This window comes from Macrobrachium nipponense, chromosome 30 (assembly GCF_015104395.2).
Source record: "Macrobrachium nipponense isolate FS-2020 chromosome 30, ASM1510439v2, whole genome shotgun sequence".
In the NCBI taxonomy this organism is placed as follows: domain Eukaryota; kingdom Metazoa; phylum Arthropoda; class Malacostraca; order Decapoda; family Palaemonidae; genus Macrobrachium; species Macrobrachium nipponense.
The window spans coordinates 53,818,612-53,842,253 of NC_087218.1; the positions used below are offsets into that span (position 1 = coordinate 53,818,612).

Below are 23,642 nucleotides of genomic sequence, written 5' to 3' on the forward strand. Positions count from 1 at the left end.
TAAGGACTTTTCCAGTCCATTACTCAGGGCAGTTGGTAATGTACCGTCAAAATCACGGCCTTTTGAGAAAACAGGCTTTTTGCCTTCGTGTCGACGAATGTAGGCTTGACTTACAAAGGAAGGTGTTTCTGTAACATTTAAGGTAAAGTTCTTAATCTTTATGTACATTATTTAGTTATAACAATTGTTTTGGCGTTCCTAAGGTTTAGTGCTCTTGATGTTGGTGATATTTATTGGGAATTATTTCACATATGCTAGCGTGGCTTTACCAACTCGTACCTGTACCTTCCTCTCCCTGTTCCCCCGCCCCCTTAAAGGACATAAGGCTCACTGTTGGTTACGTATCCCACACCCCCTACTAGCATTCGAATATGGCGGTTTGTTTAAGTTTCTTGGCCCCGAACCAAAACTTTGAAGATTGTTCAGTCGAGGTAGACTATGGCAAGTGACGTTTTCCTATGTTATTTTGCTAACTTTACAAGAGTGTAAGGTAAAATTTTGGGGTCGACTGTAACTAATCAGTTATTTACCTTTGAACTCTGTACATTGGTACTACATCGCACCCCTTGTACCTTCATGTTGTTTTCAAAGGTATATTACGCTTTAATTACAGTCGACCGAATAAATATTACTTTAAAATCTTGTTCAGCAGGTAAAATAACATGGGGAAACGTCAACTGCCATAGTCTACTGTACCGCGGTATGCGGGCTTAGAATTACCCTACTCTTTACTAAAAGCTCCCCTACAACATTGCACGATATCATCCCAGGATGGCAGCTTGGCAAGCATACCATTTAATATGAAAAAAGGGCACACCAACAAAGCAGTATAGCCTACTTACATGAAAATTAATGCCTGTTTGTCAGTCACCGGTCAACTGCAAACAATAGTAGTAGGCTATACCTACCTATACTCTGTTTTTTTTCATCTGTCCACCCGCCATTGGTGTTAAAGTATGGTAACATTGCGTCCCGGGCTTTCGATAGTTACACTTTGTGTAAGTTTTAGGTAGATAATAGGAAATCTGGGTATACATTTGCAACTAAAAAGTGTTTTAATAATTTACAGTATGCGAATTACACCGTCAATATTCGAAATAAATATTACAATTGTTCAATGTAAGCTGAATGTAACATTTTTTTTAAAGCCCAGGACGCAGTGTTACCATACGCAAACACCACAGGCGGGCGGATGGGCAGATGGAAAAAACAAGAGTATGTATAGTGGTATGTCTACCGTAGGTTGAAGCTCTAATTCGACCACTTATTTTCCCATAAATCGAAGTTGAAGGCGAAATAAAATTTTCCATCGTTCACTGGATGTCTCCTTTTATAATAAATATCAAATAGCGGTAGAATATAGTTCACTGACAAAATGAAAACGCGTGAAATGAAAAGTTTGGCAACAGCCGGTGATTTCAACAGCGCCGCCACCGTTTGTGACAGTGTGACATTCTGTCATTGTCATGTTACGAAAGACACTGGAAACAGTCTAACTTGGTCGCCATGACTGAAAAGGCCATAGTTATATTATAATATATATTGATATACAACTTTCACTACGGCAATACATAGTAAGAATATTTGGATTTACTTTTCCACTGTGACTTAAGCATATACACATGTAACAACGTTTAATAAGTATGACATTTGCTTTTTTAGACAATGTTGTACGCATATCTATGGTTGTGCTTTTTTGTACACATTTCTTTTTTTACGTGATTTTTTCAAACTGACGGATTCCCCACAACATTGCCATAATATGGCTGGTTATTCCAATGTTTTCATGTAAAATTTGCATAAAACATGATTCATGACGAATAAATGATGTCGACCTTCCTTGCTTTTCTTAATTTACCACACTTGGGTTAATGGCCCCATCGTGTCATTAACCATCATCTAAGATAAACCAGTAAATAACACCATTTAAAGAACTCAACATAACTTGCTGTCTTCCATGGTTGACATCAGTCCAAAATCCATCTCGGCATTTCAGAGAATCTCCAGTGGTCACCAGCTTTGTTCACAGAGCCGATTCTTTACTATTTAGTTTTCTGAAAAGAAAACTATTGTGCTGGATTTGCCTGTCCGTCTGCACTTTTTTCTCTCCACCCACAGATCTTAAAAGCTACTAGGTATGGCTAGAGAGCTTCAAATTGCTATGTTGGTCACCCACCTCCCAATCGTCAAACAAACCAAATTGCAGCCCTCTAACCTCAATAATTTTTATTTTAATTTGTGTTAACGTTAGTCATGATCATGCATCTAGCAATGCTTTAGAACAGGCCTCAACTGTGCCGTTGTTGAAAATTTCATGGGCCGCGCCTCACACAGCATTATAGCCTGTACAGAAAATGTGTATGCGTCAAAGGAACTTCAGCCCATATTTTACTTTTTTTGTTGTGTTATACTACACGTATCACATGACATGACAAGTGAAGTATAACAGCAAAATCCATAATTTGTCAGTCATTGAAATTTTAATTGACATAGTTTAATGAATAACAGAGCATTACAAAAAATTTAAGCCACTTAGCAACTAACACTTAGCAACTAACACTAGCCATTTACTGATATATTTCAGCTTGTTTATATACATTCCATTAAGTGGAATTCTCAGGTTTTCAATTTTTTGTAAGTTAAAAATAATGGCCAGAAAACATGATTATTAGTACCGTAAAAGCAAGATACTGAATGGTAATTTGCTATAAAGACTGACACTGCAGACTTGAAAAAAAAAAGGGAATCTGCTGTTTGGACAAATCTATAAGCTAACAAATAAAAATATCAACAACATAAGGAATTTAACTCAATGAAAAGCCACTGGTATTTGTAATTCACATTTATTTTGAGGGTCGAGTATTTGTCCTTAGCAGACATATTCCCCAAAACAGTGACTTGGGGGCATGAAGGTCCGGGGAACGAGACTTTAGGTCAGAGTGAGAAAGTATGACGTAAGAAGGAAACAGGTGTCAAACAATATTGGGCAAAACGGCAGAGAATAAGAGAAAGAGAGCAATAAATTAAGAATATAAACAAGGGGAAAGGTTTCAGTGTCTCCATAAAAAACACACTTCCATATACTTAGAAATATAGAGAAACGTCGGTTCTCCAGATATTACAGAATATGAAGGCAACATGTTTTACATTGGAATATGAGATAATCAGTGGCAACTCTGGATTTCTGTGGCCTGAGGTTAAGTTCCAATAAGAATCCAGGAATTGAATTGATGTGGGTTACCTCTGCAAAAAAATTGAGAAATTTAACCAAGAAATTAAAGTTGACTGCTAAAACATTTACCTGAGTAGAAAAAGATAAACTTGAAAAGGTTTCATAGTACATGATGAAGTTTCATATTAAATTGACAACTTTGAGTCGTAAGTAGCCTCTAGGAAAGAAAAGTCCTTAAACCAAAACTCAAAGCCAGGGCCACCACTGAAAATGGCTTGAAAGAGACATTTGGAGGAAATTAAGGGGAACAAGGATAAATGCTAATTACTTGATGTGAGAGCATCTCTTTAGTAAGTCACTGTAGTTGTACCTTTAAGAATAGAAAACAGATGTATAAAACATATATAACACAGCTGTAGATGAGAGGGAATGTGATTCTGGGAGAATTTTTATATTTTTCACAGCAAATAAAAGCCCCACTGCCAACTCATGCAAATAATTCCTCACTTCCATTTGGCACCTTATGCTTATTTACCTTTAATTACCAATGAATGATTCTATGGCAGTAGCGCAAAGTTAAATTTCTGTAAATTAACCTGATTTGTCTCAACAAAATTATTCGGTTTAAATATAATAAGATTATCTTTAACAGTCTTACTACCACTTTTAGGTCTTCCGCCCAAGAAGGGCGAACAATAAATAGGTACTGTATGGGTCAAAGATTTCCAAGAATGATTTTGAATCGATAAATATAAATATACATACGATTCTCAGAAGCCCTTGTCAAATTTAAGCGATAATTTAGTGGCTCAGTAAACACAGTGCTATACATAATTAGATATGAACAGGAGACAAAAATATTTGGAATACAGTTTATGTACAAGATATTTCCAAACCTACTCACTCTCTAAAATTTACATATTATGTACATGAATATAATTTAATTTTTTTCATCTTAGTTTCACAATTGTAAAGACCGGACATATTCCAGCTAGATGTACAATGGCATTAACCTTCACTGCGACAGGCTGGTTAGAATGACCTCAAGTACTGTACAAAAGTACCCTATAGTACATGCAATAATCACTGACACTCTTAAAACAATATCTATATGGCAAATAACATTTTAACTTTAAAACCCGTTAAAAAAACCACTTTTCATATTTCTTAATATGAAACTAAAATACATCAATTTTAACAAGAACTTTGTGGTTTAAATTTCATCTCATAACAAAGACATTCAGTACTGAAGAAAAATGACATAAAATAAAGCTTTACCTCAAATCAAAAGTGTAATTCAGCATCTCTTACATACAACTCTTATAAAAGAGCTTCCTAATTACATGCTCCTATATTACACCTTACCAAAAATGTACAATTTTCTCCTTTTCTTTCCCTATGAATGAGTCACATGCATATAGAGATACAGCACAAAAATAGGCACAAATACTTTTGTGCTGTCAATAACAGCCATACCATCAGAATCTATAGCAGTTTCCTTACTTTACCCTAAGGTACAGTTCTCCGACTCCTAATCGCCAGTGTCATTATAAATACTCTTTTTCCACATTAGTAAGCACAGCTTCCAAGAATGTGAAATCAAAGTGTGTTATAGTGACAAAGTTGAAGTGGTGTTGTAAGACCAGAACTAAAAACAACAGTATCAGTTATACACAGTGTTACCACCAATTGATACAATGAATAAAACTAGATACTGTATTTCTCGATATAAAACTGGCACTGAATACACTATACAGCATGTACTTACTGTACAGTAAAATGTACCATCATACACTCATCAACCACACATCCTGGGATAGAGCAAATTCCAAATATCCTTTCACACAAACTAAAAGGGTACTAGAATTTGTTTAATTGTTAAAATTAGTCGCCAATTCACGAATAAAAGTTCTTGCATGTTACGACACTGTGCCTTGAGCAATTAAATGTAATGGCATCGGGAAATCAAGATTAAACTTTCAGTGACTACAGCGATTTGTTCATATATACAAAGACGAGAGGATATTAGGAAAAGTACAAGACCTACTGAATCAATAGTATGCAACCCAAAACACGTCACTTGCAACATTTCTCATTTACCCTATCACCTTTTCATTTACCAGCTACCAAAACTGCAATGGTTACTTATGGATATATGTACTTTGCATTTCTCACATAACTGCTTCTTGTACATTTTTTGTTTGTGATAACCAGCAACATGTAAACCATAAGCAATGGTTCACAAGTTGCTGAAACGTTGCCTGCAGCATTACACTTTAATATACGTACTCATAGAAAGTTATTACTGTACATCAAGTGCAGCCAAACAAGTATATGCGACTGCCTGAGATAACTATATATACTGTATATATATATAGTGATAAGTTGTCTGCTCATGTTTTCACATGAATCCAAGAAACAGTTTCTAAATACAGTACTTTGGAACTCACCTGGTACTGATATGAGATCACCAAATGCTCCAAATGGAGCAAATTATGGATAAAAATGTGACAAATTCAAGCTCTGGATGTATAGCTGCAATTCACACCTGAATTATTATGTTATCTTATCTGTCCATCAATTTTGAACACTTATATAACTAGTTACTAATAAAATACAGAGTATCTAATTTCATTCAACTACACATATTTCCTGCAATATAGTACTGCTATATTAAAATAACCGCTAACAGGCTGTTGTCATATATAAAATTGTATGGGTGATAACCAGAATAATCATTCTATTATAATGACTACAAACTTCATCATCTCATCTTATTATGGTAGATACCCTTCCCAATCACGACTTCAATCCACGTACTGTCGCATAACTATGGTACTGTAACTAGTTTTATAAGGCAGTTTATATGTACATGCCAATATTACACCACTATAATTGCATATACTAAATTTCTCATTTGGTACTCATTAACATCTTTGAGGTTATCATCATACCTGAATCCTGAAACAACACTTTGCACTTTCTCGTCACCAAACTCTTTCGAGGAGGCCAAAATTCGTTTCTGGATCTGGCAATTGCAGAATGAAAATGCCACGATCGCGTCAAACAGGGTATTTACAAATGTTGATTTGTTGCAGTAATAATAATAATAATATTAATGTAATATATCGTTCTGGAAAATCCATGTGGAAAATGTCAGGTTTTCATTCAAAATGAAACTTTCCTTAACCACTAGGTACTGTATACAACTAGCAATATTGATGTTGCCTCACTTCCAGTCAATGTTTCAGAATTTGAGATTATTCTTTTTTTTTACTCCAGACTAGAAATAGAGTAAGACAAACACAACCAACCGTTTTTTTTTTCAAACTTAACAAATGACTGCACCATAACGTTGCATAAATAATGAATCAAAGCTTAAATTACTGTAATGTACAAATGCCATACCAATACTATCAATGATACAAAACACTTCACAGTTTGGAATAAGAATAGTATGCCCATTCATCTAAAAACCTCTAAATAAAAATAACAAATAATACATAACATTGTAAATGTCAACGAGAAACTGTAAAATGACTCATGTAAAGGAAAAAAATTGAAATAAATACAACAATCATGAAATTGAAATACAAGCTTGACTGTCAAAACTGTTCAAAACTTATAGATGCATTAGGTGAACTAGCCGCACTCGATTCTACAATGTCTATGGATCTGGAATGTCTTGGAACCCGTCCACACCACGTTGTGCTTTCCATCTTCCGAGAGTAATGAAGGAATGTGCGCTTTCTGGATATTCCCTAGGTTACTGAACAAGAATATACTGTACTTAGGTTGAACACTCAAGAGGTTTTGAGAGTAATAATAGTTAATATTGAATGAACAATAAGTTCCGGCATGCAAGAAAGTCTCTGTAAATGCAATTGTCTATTTTGGTAACCTTAAACTTTATTTTGAAGTTGTTGGTAATAATCTTGGAAGTTACTGTATATGAAGCAAACATATAATAGTATTTCAGGAGTACTGTTTACTATATAACATACAACATCAGAATATGATGCTACACTGTTCTCCGGATGTGTATTGTTAGAAAAACACATTTCGGCCATAAATAAGATTCCAGCACCTCACAGTCCTTTAACAGACTTACTTCTAAAGGGAATTAATGCACGTCTCTTGACTTTTCTTTAATATTGCACTCAGTTTCAGTTTGTTAATGTAATTTGTATCCATTTGAGGCAATAAGTCCTCTCAAATCCGAAACTTCGCTTTATACTTTGTAGGGAATGATCCATTTTGTAAAGCAGAGACCACCAACAATCTAGTCACTGAGAAGTCCTGACTGAAACTCTTTGTAAGTTATATGTAGATTACTTTTTTACTTTTAACTGTCAAGGATTTCAGTTGCACTAGGTTTACTGATGTCTACAAGGGTGTTAGGTATTGCTGCCTTGACGCTGATGGCATCCTCCTCTTCATTGTCCTCTTCTTCATCTGAATCAGAGGTATCACTGTCATTGGATGCAGCTCTGCCATTCTGGAAAGTTACAAGAAGAATAAACATGACTGTATATCATTCTTAACCTAGCAATTATAGGTCTTCACCAAATCATTCAAAATGTTTATGGAAACCATATACACATACAATTACTCCACTTTATCAACCTTAGGGTATTCACTCAGACCTGTAACTAGCTAACTATAGTCTTCTAAACAGCTTAGCTGGAACTATCCTGAATAAAATAAATAATGTAAATCAAAAGAATGACTCTACCAATGAGCTGCAAATTCTTTAGGTTAATTAAATATTTGATCACATGAACTCCTACAAAAAGACTATACATGAAATCTTACATAGTTGCAAATTAAAAAACTATTGTTAACTTAATAAAGTCCACTTTAAAGACATATTCTTTTCTTAACATATATAACATGCCTAAGTGTTGTTGATGTTATTCAAAGTCAAGTACGTAAGGTCTTATAGAAGTGTATGTTACAAGGAACTGTTGTTTTACACAAATAGTGTAGATGTTTATAGTATTTTTTATAAAAACTCACCAACGAAAATAGCGCATAACCAATACTGGCTTCAACACAATATTAATCATAACCCTAGGTGTTTCATCAAATCATTAAAATGATCAATATCATGATGCCTATGTACATCAGGAAATATCAGTCAGCCTAATTCAGACTAGGAACTTACCATTAACCGTAAAGGAAATCGACCATCATGAAGACCAATCCTGCGAGTGTAGAAAAGTCCTCTAGCTGATGGCCCGGCCTCATCTTCTGATACACCTCCCTCCGAGCTTTGGGTGCTCTGAATGGAGCGAGTCATACACACTGAACGATGATTCTTACTTCTCGGTATTGGACGACGCATGAAGCTGAAAGAGTCATTGCAGACATTTATCAAGTGTATATGGAACATACACCATAAAAAATTATAAAAATATTGGTGGAACTTCAATAATTTATGCTATGAAGTTCTAATACGTACTGTCAGTTTTAACTAGAATTACTCACTAAGGATGTAACCTACTTGAAAATTGACATACCCTACCCAAAAAGCAAATTTTCAATAACATGACCTACCATCTGCGTTTTATTTGGTAGTGGCCGTCTAGAGATCCATCATCACAGTCATCTTCATCTTCATCCTCTTCTTCAGATGCTGATACTTCGTGACCAACTGAATCGTGACTAGAATCAATTTCACTTGATGCAACCATGTCAGAATTTCTGTTAAGGATATCCTGGTCAAGACTTGAGTGTTTTTCTTCCTCTTCAGTTTCATTTGTAGCATTTGAAGACTGACTTTGTGACATTCCCTCTAATTTGGACTGAACAATGTCCAACGAAGTTGATTCGGGGAAGCCATTTTCTGGAATACACTTATCGAACACTCTCAGTGGACTGTGCTTCACTCGTACGTAGCCATTTGGCAATGCCTTTTTATCCGCGAGCACTCTCTCTATAGCATCCCACTTGTCACCAAGTTGATGAAGAATGTCTACATCATCTTCATTATTATTGAGAATCTGTAGAGTTTCTTCAATAGTGTACTTCTGTCTACCTTCGCTTAACCTAGCTACAACTGGGTCTGAAATGGGGAAATTTTTATTTGAGTCGTTGGAATCAGTTGAGGTAAATCGCCGATACTGCTGTCTGGGACAATGTTCACAGCAAGGACTTTGCTCTGGAATTGTATTGCCATTAGGACTAGTTTCAAGCGCTGTGTGGCCACACGGAGGGTTGCTTTCTCCAGTATCCTTTTCCTCCGACTGAAGAGGAAGCGTGGACGGTTTGTGTGGCCCTGGTGTCTTTATTGGTGAGGTATCTGTTTCGCTCATGTCCATATGGTCTGTTTGAGTGCCTGAATCCACAAGTACAGGTACTCTTTCTTGGCTTGGACTTAGGCTATAACCCTGGTCAGAGAAAAAAGATTACAAGGTTCATAAACTCAAAAGGAAAAATGAATAAGCAAAATATACAGTATTACTTATCTGTTCACATTGATATGGACACTTTTAAGAGTTCTTACAAGAACTATAGAATACTTAACAGGAACTTACTCTTCTATCAACCACGGGACTATGTCTGGGGCTGGAACTTATATAAGCCACAACCCCTCCATGACTTTTATTTCTCTGATGACGACGGCGCCTACTCGAACTCCGAACGAACTCTGTTTCCTGATTTGTATCCCCTCCTGTCCCTCCCCCATGAGATGGAGAGGAAATTCTACTATGGGTCTGAGTGACATGCAATGATGCTGGACGAGTTGTTGACAGCGGAACATTGTTGCTCCCCATTTCAGTGTATAATGGTTTCTTGGAGCGATTTTGCTGTGAAGGGAATCAAATTTTCAATAGAGAATCAAATTTTCAATCAAGCTGATACTCTACAAACTATTACACAACACCATACTTTTTATGTGCAAGTATTATTATATAAAATAAGATCAAGGGAGTTTATATGGTTGATTCTACTTTTATAAGGTATTTAGGTAGAAAAAGTTTCTCTTATAAGATCCCAGTCATATTATTGAGACAATGAACTCCTAATATAGGTAAATGAGTAAGGATGTGGTGGAAAGGGATTGTTACAGCAAAAATATACATTCTGATAAAAAATGGGGTGCAACAGTAGTCCATTACATTACCCAGGCAGTAATAAAAGCATACTACACTGAGATATTTTTCATCCCAGCAGTAACAACACACTACTTACTGAAGTTAGTTTCGGAGGCAGCGTATTGCTTGTTGGTGCTTCTGGACTGGTTGGATTGGAAGAGGTGAACTGACCGCTTTTCCGCGCATGGAGGCGTTCTTGTGCTTTTATCAAAGGTCGAACTATTCTCCGTTTACCTTTGTGAATCTGATTCGCATGCTCCCGCCTGGAAGAGGACCTGCACCTTTATATTGACTGTCTTCAATCAATCTTAATATATCACAATATATCATCAAATTTGTATTGAAACTCCTAGACAGTTTATGCAAAAAATGCTGATCAAATACAGACTCAGAACCTAGCAATGCCTACCAATGCAGTACAATTGTCAGGTAAAAATAATCTCTCTGGAGTGAACACTTAACCTTAAGAGTCATTATTATGTCAAAGGCCTAATTGCTTACTTTAGTAACTCCTTCTCCCGCTGTTCAAGTTGTAGCATAGCTGCTGAGAGTTCTAAGTACAAATCATTGGCTATCACCAGTTTTCGTTCCCAGTGCTCTCGGATGTCCTGAAATGACAGGTTACAGAAAAATGGTCAAGTTTATCCTCAAACAATGTAAGGAATACATATCTTGGATCCTAATAAATGTGACAAGATAATATAAGAAAAGATCTCTAACATGTTTAGAAACATGTATTCTTTCTCTCAAACATTATACAGGCCATTTGTGAAATATGGAACACATAGGAGGCCACTAAATATTGTTCAACTATGATTGAAAGATCAATCAAAATCAATTTTTAAACTTTTTGAAATCAAGGAAATTATAATTTTAGTGTTACCTGTGCATGCTTCAGTTCATCGTGCCGTCGTTTAACCAAGTCCTCCTCCATGTGAGGAATGTGCGATCCTCTGGAATTCATCGAGGCCATTTGCTGCCGAATTTCTGCTTTCCATGACATCTGTTTTGAAATGAAGATAATGAAGATAATTACAGTGAACCAACCCCTGTCTTCACTGGGGATGTGTACCAGATACCCCCACAAATGGTCAAATCCAGTAATACTTTAAACCCCTTGAAAAATGCTTTTTTTTTAAATAATACAAACACAAAAACCCCTATAATAATGCTTATACTTAGTTTTATCACATAAGTGCATTTAGTGATGAAAATGATATGAAAATACAGTATTTAGTGAATTGTCTCAGTGAGGAATATATGTACTGTGAATAAGAGAATTTTCCGTGAATAATGCCTAAATATGTTCAATAGAGAACCCTGTGAACCGTGAGAACACGAATACAGGAGTTTGCTGTATTTCAACAAATGCTGGATTCTCACCACACAAGATAATGACTTCGGATAAGATGTAAAGGATAATACCATGCAAAAAGGTCAAAAAGAAGTCAAGAAAAATAACAGAACAAAAGCTAACCTGAGTTTTGAAGTATGTTTCAGGAGGTGTGCTACGAATTTCAACAGCTGCTATGTCAAGATGCATCAGAATGTATTTGAAGGATGGTCTGTTCCTTGGCTTATTATTCCAGCACATCTGAACAATCAGTCTGAATCCATCTGGACAGGTACTTGGAATAGGAAGATGTAGGGAATTGGAACCAACACCATATATGATGGCTGAGTTATCCACATCTCTATATGGAATCTCACATGTCAGCAGTTCCCACAAAACGACACCAAAGGACCTGAAGCGAAGTAATTGATTAGTGATTTTTAAGATAGTCATCTGTAGGCATTAAAGTTGGTGCAGTGAAGAAAAGCAATTTTTACCTTAGTAGTGACTGAATTTAAATGGTAAAATCCATGCATCTGAAATAATACCTTGCATTTACAAGAATATTTACAATAGCAGAAGTAATGCCGTTATCATTAATAGCATCAATTTAAAGTAACAATAATTTTATTAGCATTCACTGGCACTGCTACACTAAGCTGCTCAAAACTTGTTCCAAAAGAAATGGGCAGAGTGAAATAACTCTTACCATATATCCACTTTCTCATTGCAGGGTTCGTTTCGGATAACTTCTGGGGCCATCCAGGCCAAGGTTCCAGCAAAGCTCATTCTGGTACTGACATCATTCCACTCACGACACGTACCAAAGTCACTGATCTTCACTTCCTGGTTGCTTCCAATTAAAACACTACGGAAAAATAACATTAATATAGTAACAATACCAATAAATGATGTAAAGAAAAAATTTACTGCAAGCAAAATGACTAAATTTACAGGAACTCTATGAATTGCAAAATTCTTTGAAAAAAGATTTAGAGGAACACTGAATAAGCAAAAGAATGAGTATCATGACTGATGTCATTATTGAAACATTAAAATATGATTTAGTTCCACAAGCAAGAAAAACAATCTCTAAACATTTGCAGTTTGTTTGTAAATGATTTCAAAGTGTTTGATAGTTTTTTTAAATAATTTAAAAAAATTTCAAGTTTTATAAATAATTTAAAAATAGTTTCATAAATAATTTCCAACCATTTTTAATAGCTTTGTAAGTAATTGTCGAACATTTTTAATGTTTTATGTGTAACATTTTTATAAACACTGCATTCATAGGATTCTAACTTCCAAGTAATGTACACTTAATCAATCAAAATATGCATGAAAGTGAAGAAAAACATTCAAGGTCTCCAGGAGGCTTAAGGAACACTTACTTGGGGCTTTTGAGATCCCTGTGGATGATCTTGTGTTGGTGCAAGTAGTTCATACCGGAGGCAATTTCCTTGGCCCAGTTGGCTACCCTGTCAGGAGGTATGTCCCTTCCATCCTTCAGGAGGTTGTAAAGGGCGCCATAGGGGCAGTATTCCATAACGATGCAGTAACAAGGTGCAGCTGTGCAAACACCCCTGTGAAATGAGGTCAGCGTGATTATATGATGTGCAAATTTTATTATGTGATGCAGAAAGACTTCAACCCTGTTGCAATATATTTTCAGTCTATATACACTGCCTTTTAGAAGAAAAATTTTTATGACAGTAAAACTACTTTACATAAAACACAGTATATTTTATAATTAAAACTATCATTCTATATCTCTAGCCATTAGTGATTTCCAGGCAAACATGCACATGGGAAGTGCAATGAAGGTAGTACATATTCATTTTTAACATCCCTACAAATTTCTATATTCTTGGTGTAAATAGTTAAAACATACAGAACATATTTAAAGACTTACATGAACTGGACAATGTTGGGATGATTAAGTTTGCGAAGATGCTGAATGTCAGTTTCTTTCTTTTCCCGAACTTTCTTAATGGCGACCCAGCTCCCCCGGAGTTGACCACGAAAAACGGCACCCTGGGCGCCAGATCCTAGCCACTGAAGATTTGACACTTCTTCGAAAGGGATCTCCCAGTTGTCGGCTGCTGTTGTGGTGGAGAGCAGAAATTGGTTTTAAGGGTAGAGAAAACCAATGAATATGCAATGCAGTTAACATCAAATAAATAAATACGCACATAAGTGACAGCAAATATATACTATGCTGACATGAGTGTGTTTCCAAGCATATAGTACATGTATACATCAGTACAGCCAGGAGAAGGGACACTTGCTCCTCCTATATTTTAAGGAAAATAAATAAGTCATGAAAACTGTAAACATAAAACATGTAATTGGTACATTACAATCTACAATCCACTAAAAAAGCAACAGTATACTTTTGTGATTTTAAACCAATCTAAAAGTAATAATGATTTTACAGCCTGAAGAACTGTGAATGTTTACAAAAGGCCTACAATGACTATAGTTTGAGTATACTGTACATACATATTATTTAAAGTATTTCATGTGTTTGTTTGATTATTTTAAACCCACCTTCAACCCCTTTCCCTTTTGCTAACATCCCCCCGACGCCCCTAAACCTGAAAACCACAAAAGCCACTTACACTGTGACTGTTTCTCGCTCAGAGCTGCCTTGCCGAGGATGGTCCACACTGGTCGCAGGCAGCCGATGATACCCTCGAACCAGTTGATTCTCTGGCCGTCTCTGTAGTGTATTTGGACTCCGTTGGGGGAATCTGGGCTTGTGTCTCCCCCTCCCTCACCTCCATCCTGCTGGAGGCAAGCCGGGGGTTCCAAGGGCGTCGATCTCTGCGAATGAAGTTGAAGGTTGTGGAGCTCCTCTTCCATCCGCAGCATGCTGGAAGGAGACACAGAAGATTGGTGAAGCTTTTGTCTCAAAGAAAAGGTATGTAGTACTACAAAGAATCTTTTTGGAGACCTGCTATGAGCCATAAATGGAATTCTGAAACCTACTAAAATCATGAATAGAATTCCATTCCAAAGCCTCTTGGAATTATATATGGATGCCATTCTGAAACCTGCTGGAATCATACTTGGAATTCCATTCCAATGCCTCTTGGGATTATAAATGGATACCATTCTGAAACCTGCTGGAATCATAATTGGAATTCCATTCCAAACCTTCTTGGAATTATGTATGGATTCCGTTCTGCAGCCTGCTGGAATCATAATTGGAATTCCATTCTGAAACCTGCTGGAATCACATTTGGAATTTCATTCAGAAACCTGTTAAAATCATAAATGGAATTCCACTCTGGAAGCTGCTGGAAGTGTAGTAGTACATGGAATTAAATTTTGTATTTGCCAGTTCTTAAACATCTGAAATTCTGATGAAAAGGAAAATCATATTTTGGAACCTACTGGAAAAAAAAAAAATCTGAAACCCACTGGAATTATAAAACAAATTAGTCGTAAGATTTGAAATCCTTTGGCACTATACAAGGAACTTTCCCACAACTTCACTAAATAGTCCAGTCAGCATTCACGGCTGACAACCTACACATCTCTTGAAAAAGGGCCACAGATAGGGCCTGAAAGCACTCGAGTGTTGAGTAAATTAAATGTAAATACTTATAAGTAAACACATTATACACAGTAATTTTGAGGGTTTCATTATTATTATTATTATTATTATTATTATTATTATTATTATTTACAAAGACATCTCTTTTAAACCACTGCAGCCAAAAGTCTACACGCATCATTAGGCTACATCCAAAGTGTCACATGACTGCTGATGTACTGAGTATCAAGTAACTATGAAATGATATTTATTTACCAACTCGGCCAAATGATACTTCCGTTGAAGACCGCTATCATTATAGTTGCATTCCAGAGTCAAAGGCGCTCTCTCTCTCTCTCTCTCTCTTCCTTCTCTCTCTCTCTCTCTCTCTCTCTCTCTCTCTCTCTCTCTCTCTCTCTCTCTCTCTCTCTCTATCCTTCCTGCTGCATGTGCAAAGCAGTTTCAGCACTAACCATAACACGCGTCATTAAACACAACAAGGTTTATCTAAGTTTCTCTCGTGAGAAACTTAACGATATAAACAGATGTGTGAGAACGTATTCTGACCCTGAGAGAGAGAGAGAGAGAGAGAGATAGAGAGCGAGAGAGAGAGAGACGAGAGAAGAGATGAGAGAGAGAGAGAGAGAGAGAGAGAGAGAGAGAGATAAATTTTCCTAGTTCTAAAAACCCTGTTCGTTTACCGCAGACTTTCATCATGCAAACCTGACACACTATAAGCCGATAGGTTTGTTGCATTCTACGACGCGAAATTCCTGCACATGAGTATTGATCTAAAACTCTTGCTATGACCAGAATTCCATTTCTGCGGTGCTATTTGCATCAGCGGCCACAACACGACGGTTCTGAATAACTTCAGGGATAATCATTGACAATATAGAGCTTGGGAAACAGCTTGATCTTGCTGAATGAAACACCTCTCGAAAGATGAGTCGTGCCTCCTAATATAGCAGTCCTTTCTCTTTTGCTGAATCAGAATTTTATGCATTTCAATGATCAGATATATATATATTATATATATATATATATATATAGATATATAATTATATATATATATATCTTATATATATATATATATATATATATGATATATATATCATGAACTAAAGGGGGAATTGAAGATAATAATTTAACATACCCACATACACACCGAAACATCGGCCTAACACACACACACACACACACACACACACACACACACACACACACACACACACATATATATATATATATATATATATATATATATATATATATATATATGTGTGTGTGTGTGTGTGTGTGTGTGTGTGTGTGTGTGTGTGTGTGTGTGTGTCATGAAATATAGGGGAAGTTGAAGATACTAATTAACCCCACACACAAACAACGGCCTAACACACGAGCATCACATGTCGAAAGCTGATACTAACATACGAGAGAACAGAGGAGGTTATTCTCAAGAACATTACACCTGTCACGCGGTTACGTAACTACGCATTGATTTCCTATCAAGCACGAACAACCCGTTTCAAGCACTTAAACCATTACCCAATCCAATCTGAGAGTAATCTTTATGATCTTATTTATGATCTTATTGGTAAACTAGTGCATATTTCTTGCCCAGGCCAGAAGGAAAAGAAAATGCGTGGAGAGAGAGAGAGAGAATGAAGGAATGTTATGAGTCTAGAAGAAGATCTGAGGCGGGGACTACTTCAAAGCTTGGCATCAGAATGGAAGGAAACGGGTAAGGGAAGGGTTAGGTTGGGTGCTACACAGACGAAGCATTCTCCACTTCACCTAATGGGAAGTGCCATTACTATGTGACTACATGAATCTAAATAATAGACATTTCCTACACAGTGACGTAGTATTTCTTGGGTGTCACTATCTAGATGATAATATAGTCTCTTGTTTATGTTTTCAAGGTCATCCACAACGGGCTAGTACTAAACACGCCGCAAAGGTGGATACATAACGGGTTAAAATAATATATATTTTTTTTTGAAATGACAAAATCAAACCACCACTGCAGGAGTCATTATGTATACTTATTACTCTCCTCTAGAGTACATTTGTGTATAATGAGTAGCTCAATAGAAGGTATTTTATACCACAGACTTTCTCTCAGCATTGAGCGACTGAATGGACGCAAAGATTACAATCACTGCGGAAAATGACAATAAAGTTGGAAGCCGTTTTCTGTTTAATGAGGGCAAAGCCACCACAGGAATTTATTGCACGCACTTGCACGACGGAATTTCTGGTTTATCGATCAATGCAATATAATAATAATAATAATAATAATAATAATAATAATAATAATAATAATAATAATATAATAAATTTATTGCACGCCCTTGCACGAAGGAATTCCTGGTTTATCGATCAATGTCATAATAATAATAATAATAATAATAATAATAATAATAATAATAATAATAATAATAATAATAATAATAATAAGAAGAAGAAGAAGAAGAAGAAGAAAAAAGAGGAGAAAAAGAAAAAAGAAGAAGAAGAAGAAGAGTAACTTTATAAGGACGTGATTAAACTGTTGAATAAAATCCAATACTGTTTTTTTATTTAATTATAGAATTTCATTACCAAAGCAAATAACCAACAGGACACAAATTAATAAATAATAATAATAAAATAATAATAATAATAATAATAATAATAATAATAATAAAATAAAATAATGTTTTTGTCAGAAAGGGTAAAGGAAAATTTTTTTTTTTTTTTTTTTTTTTTTTTTTTTTGCTGGCCACCCACTATACTCAAATAATTACCCGACTCATTGCCTATTGAATAAAGGAGAACAAGGAAGAAACGTGGAATTTTCAAGGCCTCGCCCGGGTGGGACCGCACCCCGTGAACTTACCTGTCCCCAGGAATAGAAAATCCTACCCAAAGGACCATGTGAACTCTCAATTATCAGTATAAATATTTTTTTATATCCAAACAATAATAATAATAATAATAATAATAATAATGCATAATTAATCATCCACTCTGGTTCTCTGAGAACACTTAGCGAACCTTTTCACTGCAGGGTTATTGATGAAAAGACCCTTCTTTTCCTTGACTTCTAGTAGTTAATATTCATTAAATCATTAACGTGTCATGCTTATTTCTTTAAATATTATTTTCTTTAAACCTTACCTCTTGTGGCGTCTACGTAATATAAAGTCCATTTTCATCGACTTGGTTTTGTGTTTCCTTTCCTTGACTTAAAAGAAATTAATATCCGGGCTTCTGTTTTAAATTGTCACTTTGAGCCTTCAAATGAACCGTCTTTTAAACTGTCACCTTCAGCCTTGAGCCAATCTCTCCAACACAAACAAACAAACAGCTCTTGTACAACTTCGGGGATCGAGTGTATCAGGCCACCTTTGTATCCAATTGGTGAGAACACTCTGTGGCTTCCCACAAAAAAGGAAAAGTTAAAGCAGCTTTCGGCTTTATAGTCGCCCTTCTATCGCAGAATGCTGCTGCTTCAGCAGAAATCATTACAAAAACCTTTTCTCTTCATTGGTTTCCAGTGGCATAAGCCGCCATAAGCATTAAGATCTCACTCCAAACTAGACCTATAGGCCATTCGCGCCACAGCGGTCTTCGGCGTTTAGATCCCGCCTTGAGCAGATTCATACGAAAATCTGGATCGGGAACCTGAGCGTCTACGCGGGCTTCTTACAGCGGACGGACGATCCATGATAAATCAATTGTACGTGCGCGCAATTTTGTAAGGTACGGAGGATGATGGGGAGGAGGGGGGGGGGGTACGGAATGGAGTAGGAGGAGGTAGCACCTGCTGGTTCAGCGGCCCTGAACTTGACCGGCGGAGCTACCGAGTTCCAGCACGCATTTCCAGGAACCACCTGTGTTTGTTCCTGGAAGGAAAGCTTTGATCTCCTTACAAAAAGAAGAAGGAGAAGAAGCCTCTATTTACCACCTCTCGGCGTTTTCACTTTTGTTCAACTGTTGTAGCTACGCAGACTTTTCTTTGTTCACTTGCTTAGTTAAAGTGTTTCTTGTAGCTAATTTCTCCACTTTGTAAGTTTATCAACTTATTTTAGTGTTCTTTAAGATACTTTACATTTCTGGAAGGTAAAACATGATGAAATGAATTACAAAACCACAAAGAACGACATAACCTTCTTCTTCTTCTTACAAAATTTTGACGGAAGTCAACATCATCGAACTAACCACACAGAGCCATCGACCGCAATTTCTTAGTAATCCCTTTCTTCTCTCGGCTTCTCCCGGGCTCTTTCAAGTCCCATTTCTCAAATGAATAACCTCTGCCATTCCGCGAAAAGCCGATATTGAATGGAATCCTTAAGATTGAAGAGAGAATATCTTTGTTTCTTTTCGAAAATCTAACGTCCGCGCTCGACCTCCGCCGAGGACGAACACCAAGGTATACATGAACGCTGCCGCCAACCGACCCCGCGTCAAGCAACTAGCTGCTACGTTGGGTCACGCCATCACCTGAGCAGTTTCCTGGAATTGTAAATAGCGATGGCTGCACCGGGAGTAGGGAGTAGGTAGGGAGTTAAGGGGACACCGAGCAGGTTAGATACTAGGCTTATGAGGAGAGGGGGATGGAGGGCGGGGGGACAGGCTACTCATATTTATATTTTTCGGTTCCACAAACCCAGTGCTCCAGTGTTACTGAGAACGCCTTTTCTATCGGATTTCGAAGGAGTTGAATTCCGCGGTATTTGTTTATGCGGCTTTTTTGTTTTTGTTTTTCTTCCTTCAAGGTGGGCTGTCTTCATGCCCGAGCCTACAGGATAACTTTTACTTCATATTAACAAGAACAGGATTTAAACGTTCAATGCTGCTGATTTTTATTTCTAAAGAGCTTAAGAGTTCTACATCTTACAAATAAAACTTGAAACGGCACCCATCTGAATTTATAACTTAAAGATAATTATTTTTCATCATATTGTATGGTTTCATAATTCCGCGTTCTTACTTTATAGTACAGTTAAAAACATAATGGAATTTATTTCAATTCCAGGTAATTCAAGTTTAAATACAAAAAGTACTAATCAATATCTTTTGTTGCGTAAACAACGGAAAAGCTACACATGTATAACTTGATGCACCAGGAAGAGATCAATATTCCTTGCAGTAAATAACCAACACTTAAAATATAGAATAATTGACTCTACAAGAACCATTAATCATAACTGAACAGAGCGCTGAGACTATTTTTTTTTTTTCCTAGCGCAATCAGACGGCTGTGTTCGTGACATCGGTAATAAGTGCAATCTTCATCAAGCAGTTTAGTAAACAGCCGTACGCAGACGTTCGCAATACATCCCCGAACCCACTCCTTTAAGAGGGATTAAGTAGTGGGTTAGTCACAACAGCGACAAAGGATAAAGCCTTTCTCGTAATCGCAATTTATTATTTTCGCAGCTGACGAGGATACGTGAACCGCAGCTGTTCTACAGCGAAGACCGGTGATTAGTTCCGCACTTGTATGGCTGACGAGATGCACTTACACGAAGCTGTTCTCCAGATAACCCGATACGTAATAGATGCCGTTCTTCAGTGAACGGGGGTATAACAACTGCCGTTCAACGATGAACAAGAACATAATGATTTGTGTACTACAGCGAAAGAGAACAAATGCTGTTCTACAACGAATGAGAACATAACTGCTGTACTATGATGAAACAAGATACATAACTACTGTTCTTCAGTGAACGAGATTATAACAAATGCTGTTCTACCGTGAACCAGGACATAACAACTGCTGTTCTACTACGAACGAGACACAACAGATGCTGTTCTAAAGAGATACGAGAACATAACTGCTGTTCTATGATGACCTAGAACATAACTACCGCTATTCTCCGGAGAACAAGATACATATCAGATGCTGTTCTTAGGTGAACGAGAACGTTAAGAATGCTGTTCAAAACAGCAAGATGCGTATGGGGGGTGGGGGGGGGGGGGGTTGCTGTTCTATAACATATAAGGCGCTGCTATGTAGTTAAGAGCCGCGCAAGAACGCACTGTACATTTGTCTTGATGAGATGAATAAGTGTTATAGAGAGAGAGAGAGAGAGTTACAAGGATTAGGATGTCTCAAAGACATGTCAGTCCATCCGAGGAGACATCGTGAGCGTGTGCTCAATCTAGAGGAAGAGAGAGAGAGAGAGAGAGAGAGAGAGAGAGAGAGAGAGAGAGAGCATGGGTGGAACTAATAGTAGAAAGGACAAGCAAAACCAAACTACGAAAGAGAGAGAGAGAGAGAGAGAGAGAGAGAGAGAGAGAGAGTATTAAAGGGGCATTCCCATAGAGCGTTCTATGAATGGTAGAGTAACAGCAATATCCCCGTCTGGGTGTGAAGCAGACACGGTGCTGTGTGCGTATATGCGTTCCACCTCTCGCGCATGCGCAGTATTTGTTTATTATATCATACGGAGGAATGTCCGTCACAGCAAGTGCTCGTGCTTAAATGTAAATAGTATGAGAATACCAATATCTATGATAAAAAAGGAGTATATTTTTTCTTCTTGTTAGGTACGTCATATATCGTCAAATAAACGATAAACCATCTCAATTTTGGCGTTAAATAATACGTCAATCCTATTGGTAATTAATTTCATTTCCTTTCAAGTTTCAAGACCACCTGAATGAGTAAAGGTACAAAGAATCCCTGATAGCACGCCTAAATAGGTAATTGTACTATAACAAATAGTACAGTCACTGTATCATAGCACTTTAAGGGTTTAAATCAAGTCTAACATTGTGTCAACCTCTAAAGTAATTTCATATTTCAGGACCACCCGAATGAGTTACAAGAGTATAAAGACCCACTGATGGCACGCGTAAGTAAGTAAAAATTCCATAATGAATACTATAACAGCTATATCATATCACTACAAGGGCTTTAAATATATTCTAGCATTGTGCAAACACGAGTGATTTTTCTTCTCACTTCTTAGTATTAGTACGACTGTCACAGACTGTATTAACCCTTTGCGGAATTTTCAGTCTGCTGGTCACGTTAACGACGTAAACACGCACACAAGCATAGGTACACACATACACAGACGTATACACACGGTTGACATTTTGTCCTGAACGGTCACTGAACCTGCAACAAGGTTTATCCTAAACACATGACTGTCTTTTGCAATATTCAAGTTAATTCGTCCACTGAAACCGTGCTCTTATTTTTGTTTGTTACTTTGGCATTTGAGCTAACATTTCCAATATGCCTCTTATTTTCGTTTGATTTCGTATTCTCTAACCGTTGGTGGCCAATTTGATGGAACAAAAACAACGATAGCTTTGTCACGAGAAGAGAAAAGTTCAGATGCATTATTGAGAAGACATCTCCGTCCTGAAAAGCTAACGAAAACGATTTGAGATTGCACTTGTTTGGTAATCCCTTTTCCCGCGCACAGCACTTAAACATTCTTTATATTATTCTCTTATCCCGTTTGCACTTACTTATCACTTTAGTTCTGTCATGAAATAATCGGATAAAACAAGTTAAAGTAAAGAAATATTCAGTCGCCATTGATAGCGGATGGGTGGCGTGTTCGTTCACTCAAGCCCGAAGGAGTTTTGGTTGCAGCTCAGTCTAGAGGAATGTGGGACTTGCGCGCGCATCACTCACGTGCTTGCCTTATTATTATGGTACGGGGGAAGATGTATATTTCTCTCTCTCTCTCTCTCTCTCTCTCTCTCTCTCTCTCTCTCTCTCTCTTCTCTCCTCTATAACGTAGCAACAGACACCTTGTTCCATTATATGCGTCTACGATTATCAACACTCGCTCGACTTTTTACGGTTGATACGGGACCGTAGGTTCTATCCAATCTCATGTCAATATTGTTGACATTAGATTACGGAGCCATATCAACACGGCCTCTCTCTCTCTCTCTCTCTCTCTCTCTCTCATACACACACAACCATGCGCATATTGATGTGTTCGGTAAGGTCTATTAAACGGCACTTACTAGTCACGTGTTACTGAACGTGGTAATTCATGAGTAGGAGGAAAATAATTGTATATCCACATTTAATCGAAATTAATGACAGACTACAGCAGGTTTCAAGGTACACTTCGGTCTAATATGTATGTTGACCTAGGTCTGCAAGTCAATCTACGTAAAGATCTAGTATATGAGAAAATTAATAAAAGTGTGAAAAGCACAATAAATAGTATCAAACGCTGGTAGAAAATGAGAAGACAAACGAATAAAAATACGAGAAAATGGTCATTGAAATGAACAATTCTTGTTCGCAAAGTATCTATCATAATTCTAGGTCACTTTTCCCGCAGGGGATTTGGGCATTAAATAGCTCTTAACTGTTTTGATTAATGACAACGAATGTAGTGGAAGGAGAGAGAGAGAGAGAGAGAGAGAGAGAGAGAGAGAGAGAGAAGAGCTCGTTGAAAACTACGCCTTACTATCTGCACAGCGTCAGTAGAGAAAACCATTTGATTCGAGCATACAAACCGCGGT

General features: G+C 37.0%; 1 protein-coding gene across 14 annotated transcripts in view; it reads right to left on the bottom strand.

Moving 5' to 3' along the window:
• Positions 1 to 2,827: 2,827 nt before the first annotated feature.
• The window catches only part of LOC135202514 (mitogen-activated protein kinase kinase kinase 13-like), a 150,948-nt gene continuing 130,133 nt past the window's right edge, over positions 2,828 to 23,642 (bottom strand). For 8 of the 14 annotated variants that reach the window (XM_064231957.1, XM_064231950.1, XM_064231951.1 and 5 more), the window contains 12 exons: positions 14,227 to 14,480; positions 13,518 to 13,707; positions 12,997 to 13,188; positions 12,315 to 12,473; positions 11,750 to 12,017; positions 11,156 to 11,275; positions 10,774 to 10,880; positions 10,370 to 10,547; positions 9,712 to 9,984; positions 8,732 to 9,564; positions 8,340 to 8,523; positions 2,828 to 7,670 (listed from right to left, as the gene is read on the bottom strand). In XM_064231957.1, coding sequence (XP_064088027.1) covers positions 7,518 to 7,670; positions 8,340 to 8,523; positions 8,732 to 9,564; positions 9,712 to 9,984; positions 10,370 to 10,547; positions 10,774 to 10,880; positions 11,156 to 11,275; positions 11,750 to 12,017; positions 12,315 to 12,473; positions 12,997 to 13,188; positions 13,518 to 13,707; positions 14,227 to 14,480 — 2,911 coding nt within the window. In that variant the 3' untranslated portion in view covers positions 2,828 to 7,517. Of the gene's footprint in view, positions 7,671 to 8,339; positions 8,524 to 8,731; positions 9,565 to 9,711; positions 9,985 to 10,369; positions 10,548 to 10,773; positions 10,881 to 11,155; positions 11,276 to 11,749; positions 12,018 to 12,314; positions 12,474 to 12,996; positions 13,189 to 13,517; positions 13,708 to 14,226; positions 14,481 to 18,305; positions 20,002 to 22,622; positions 22,775 to 23,642 lie in introns of those variants that run through there. The other 6 variants (XM_064231960.1, XM_064231963.1, XM_064231961.1 and 3 more) reach the window with 6 other exon arrangements.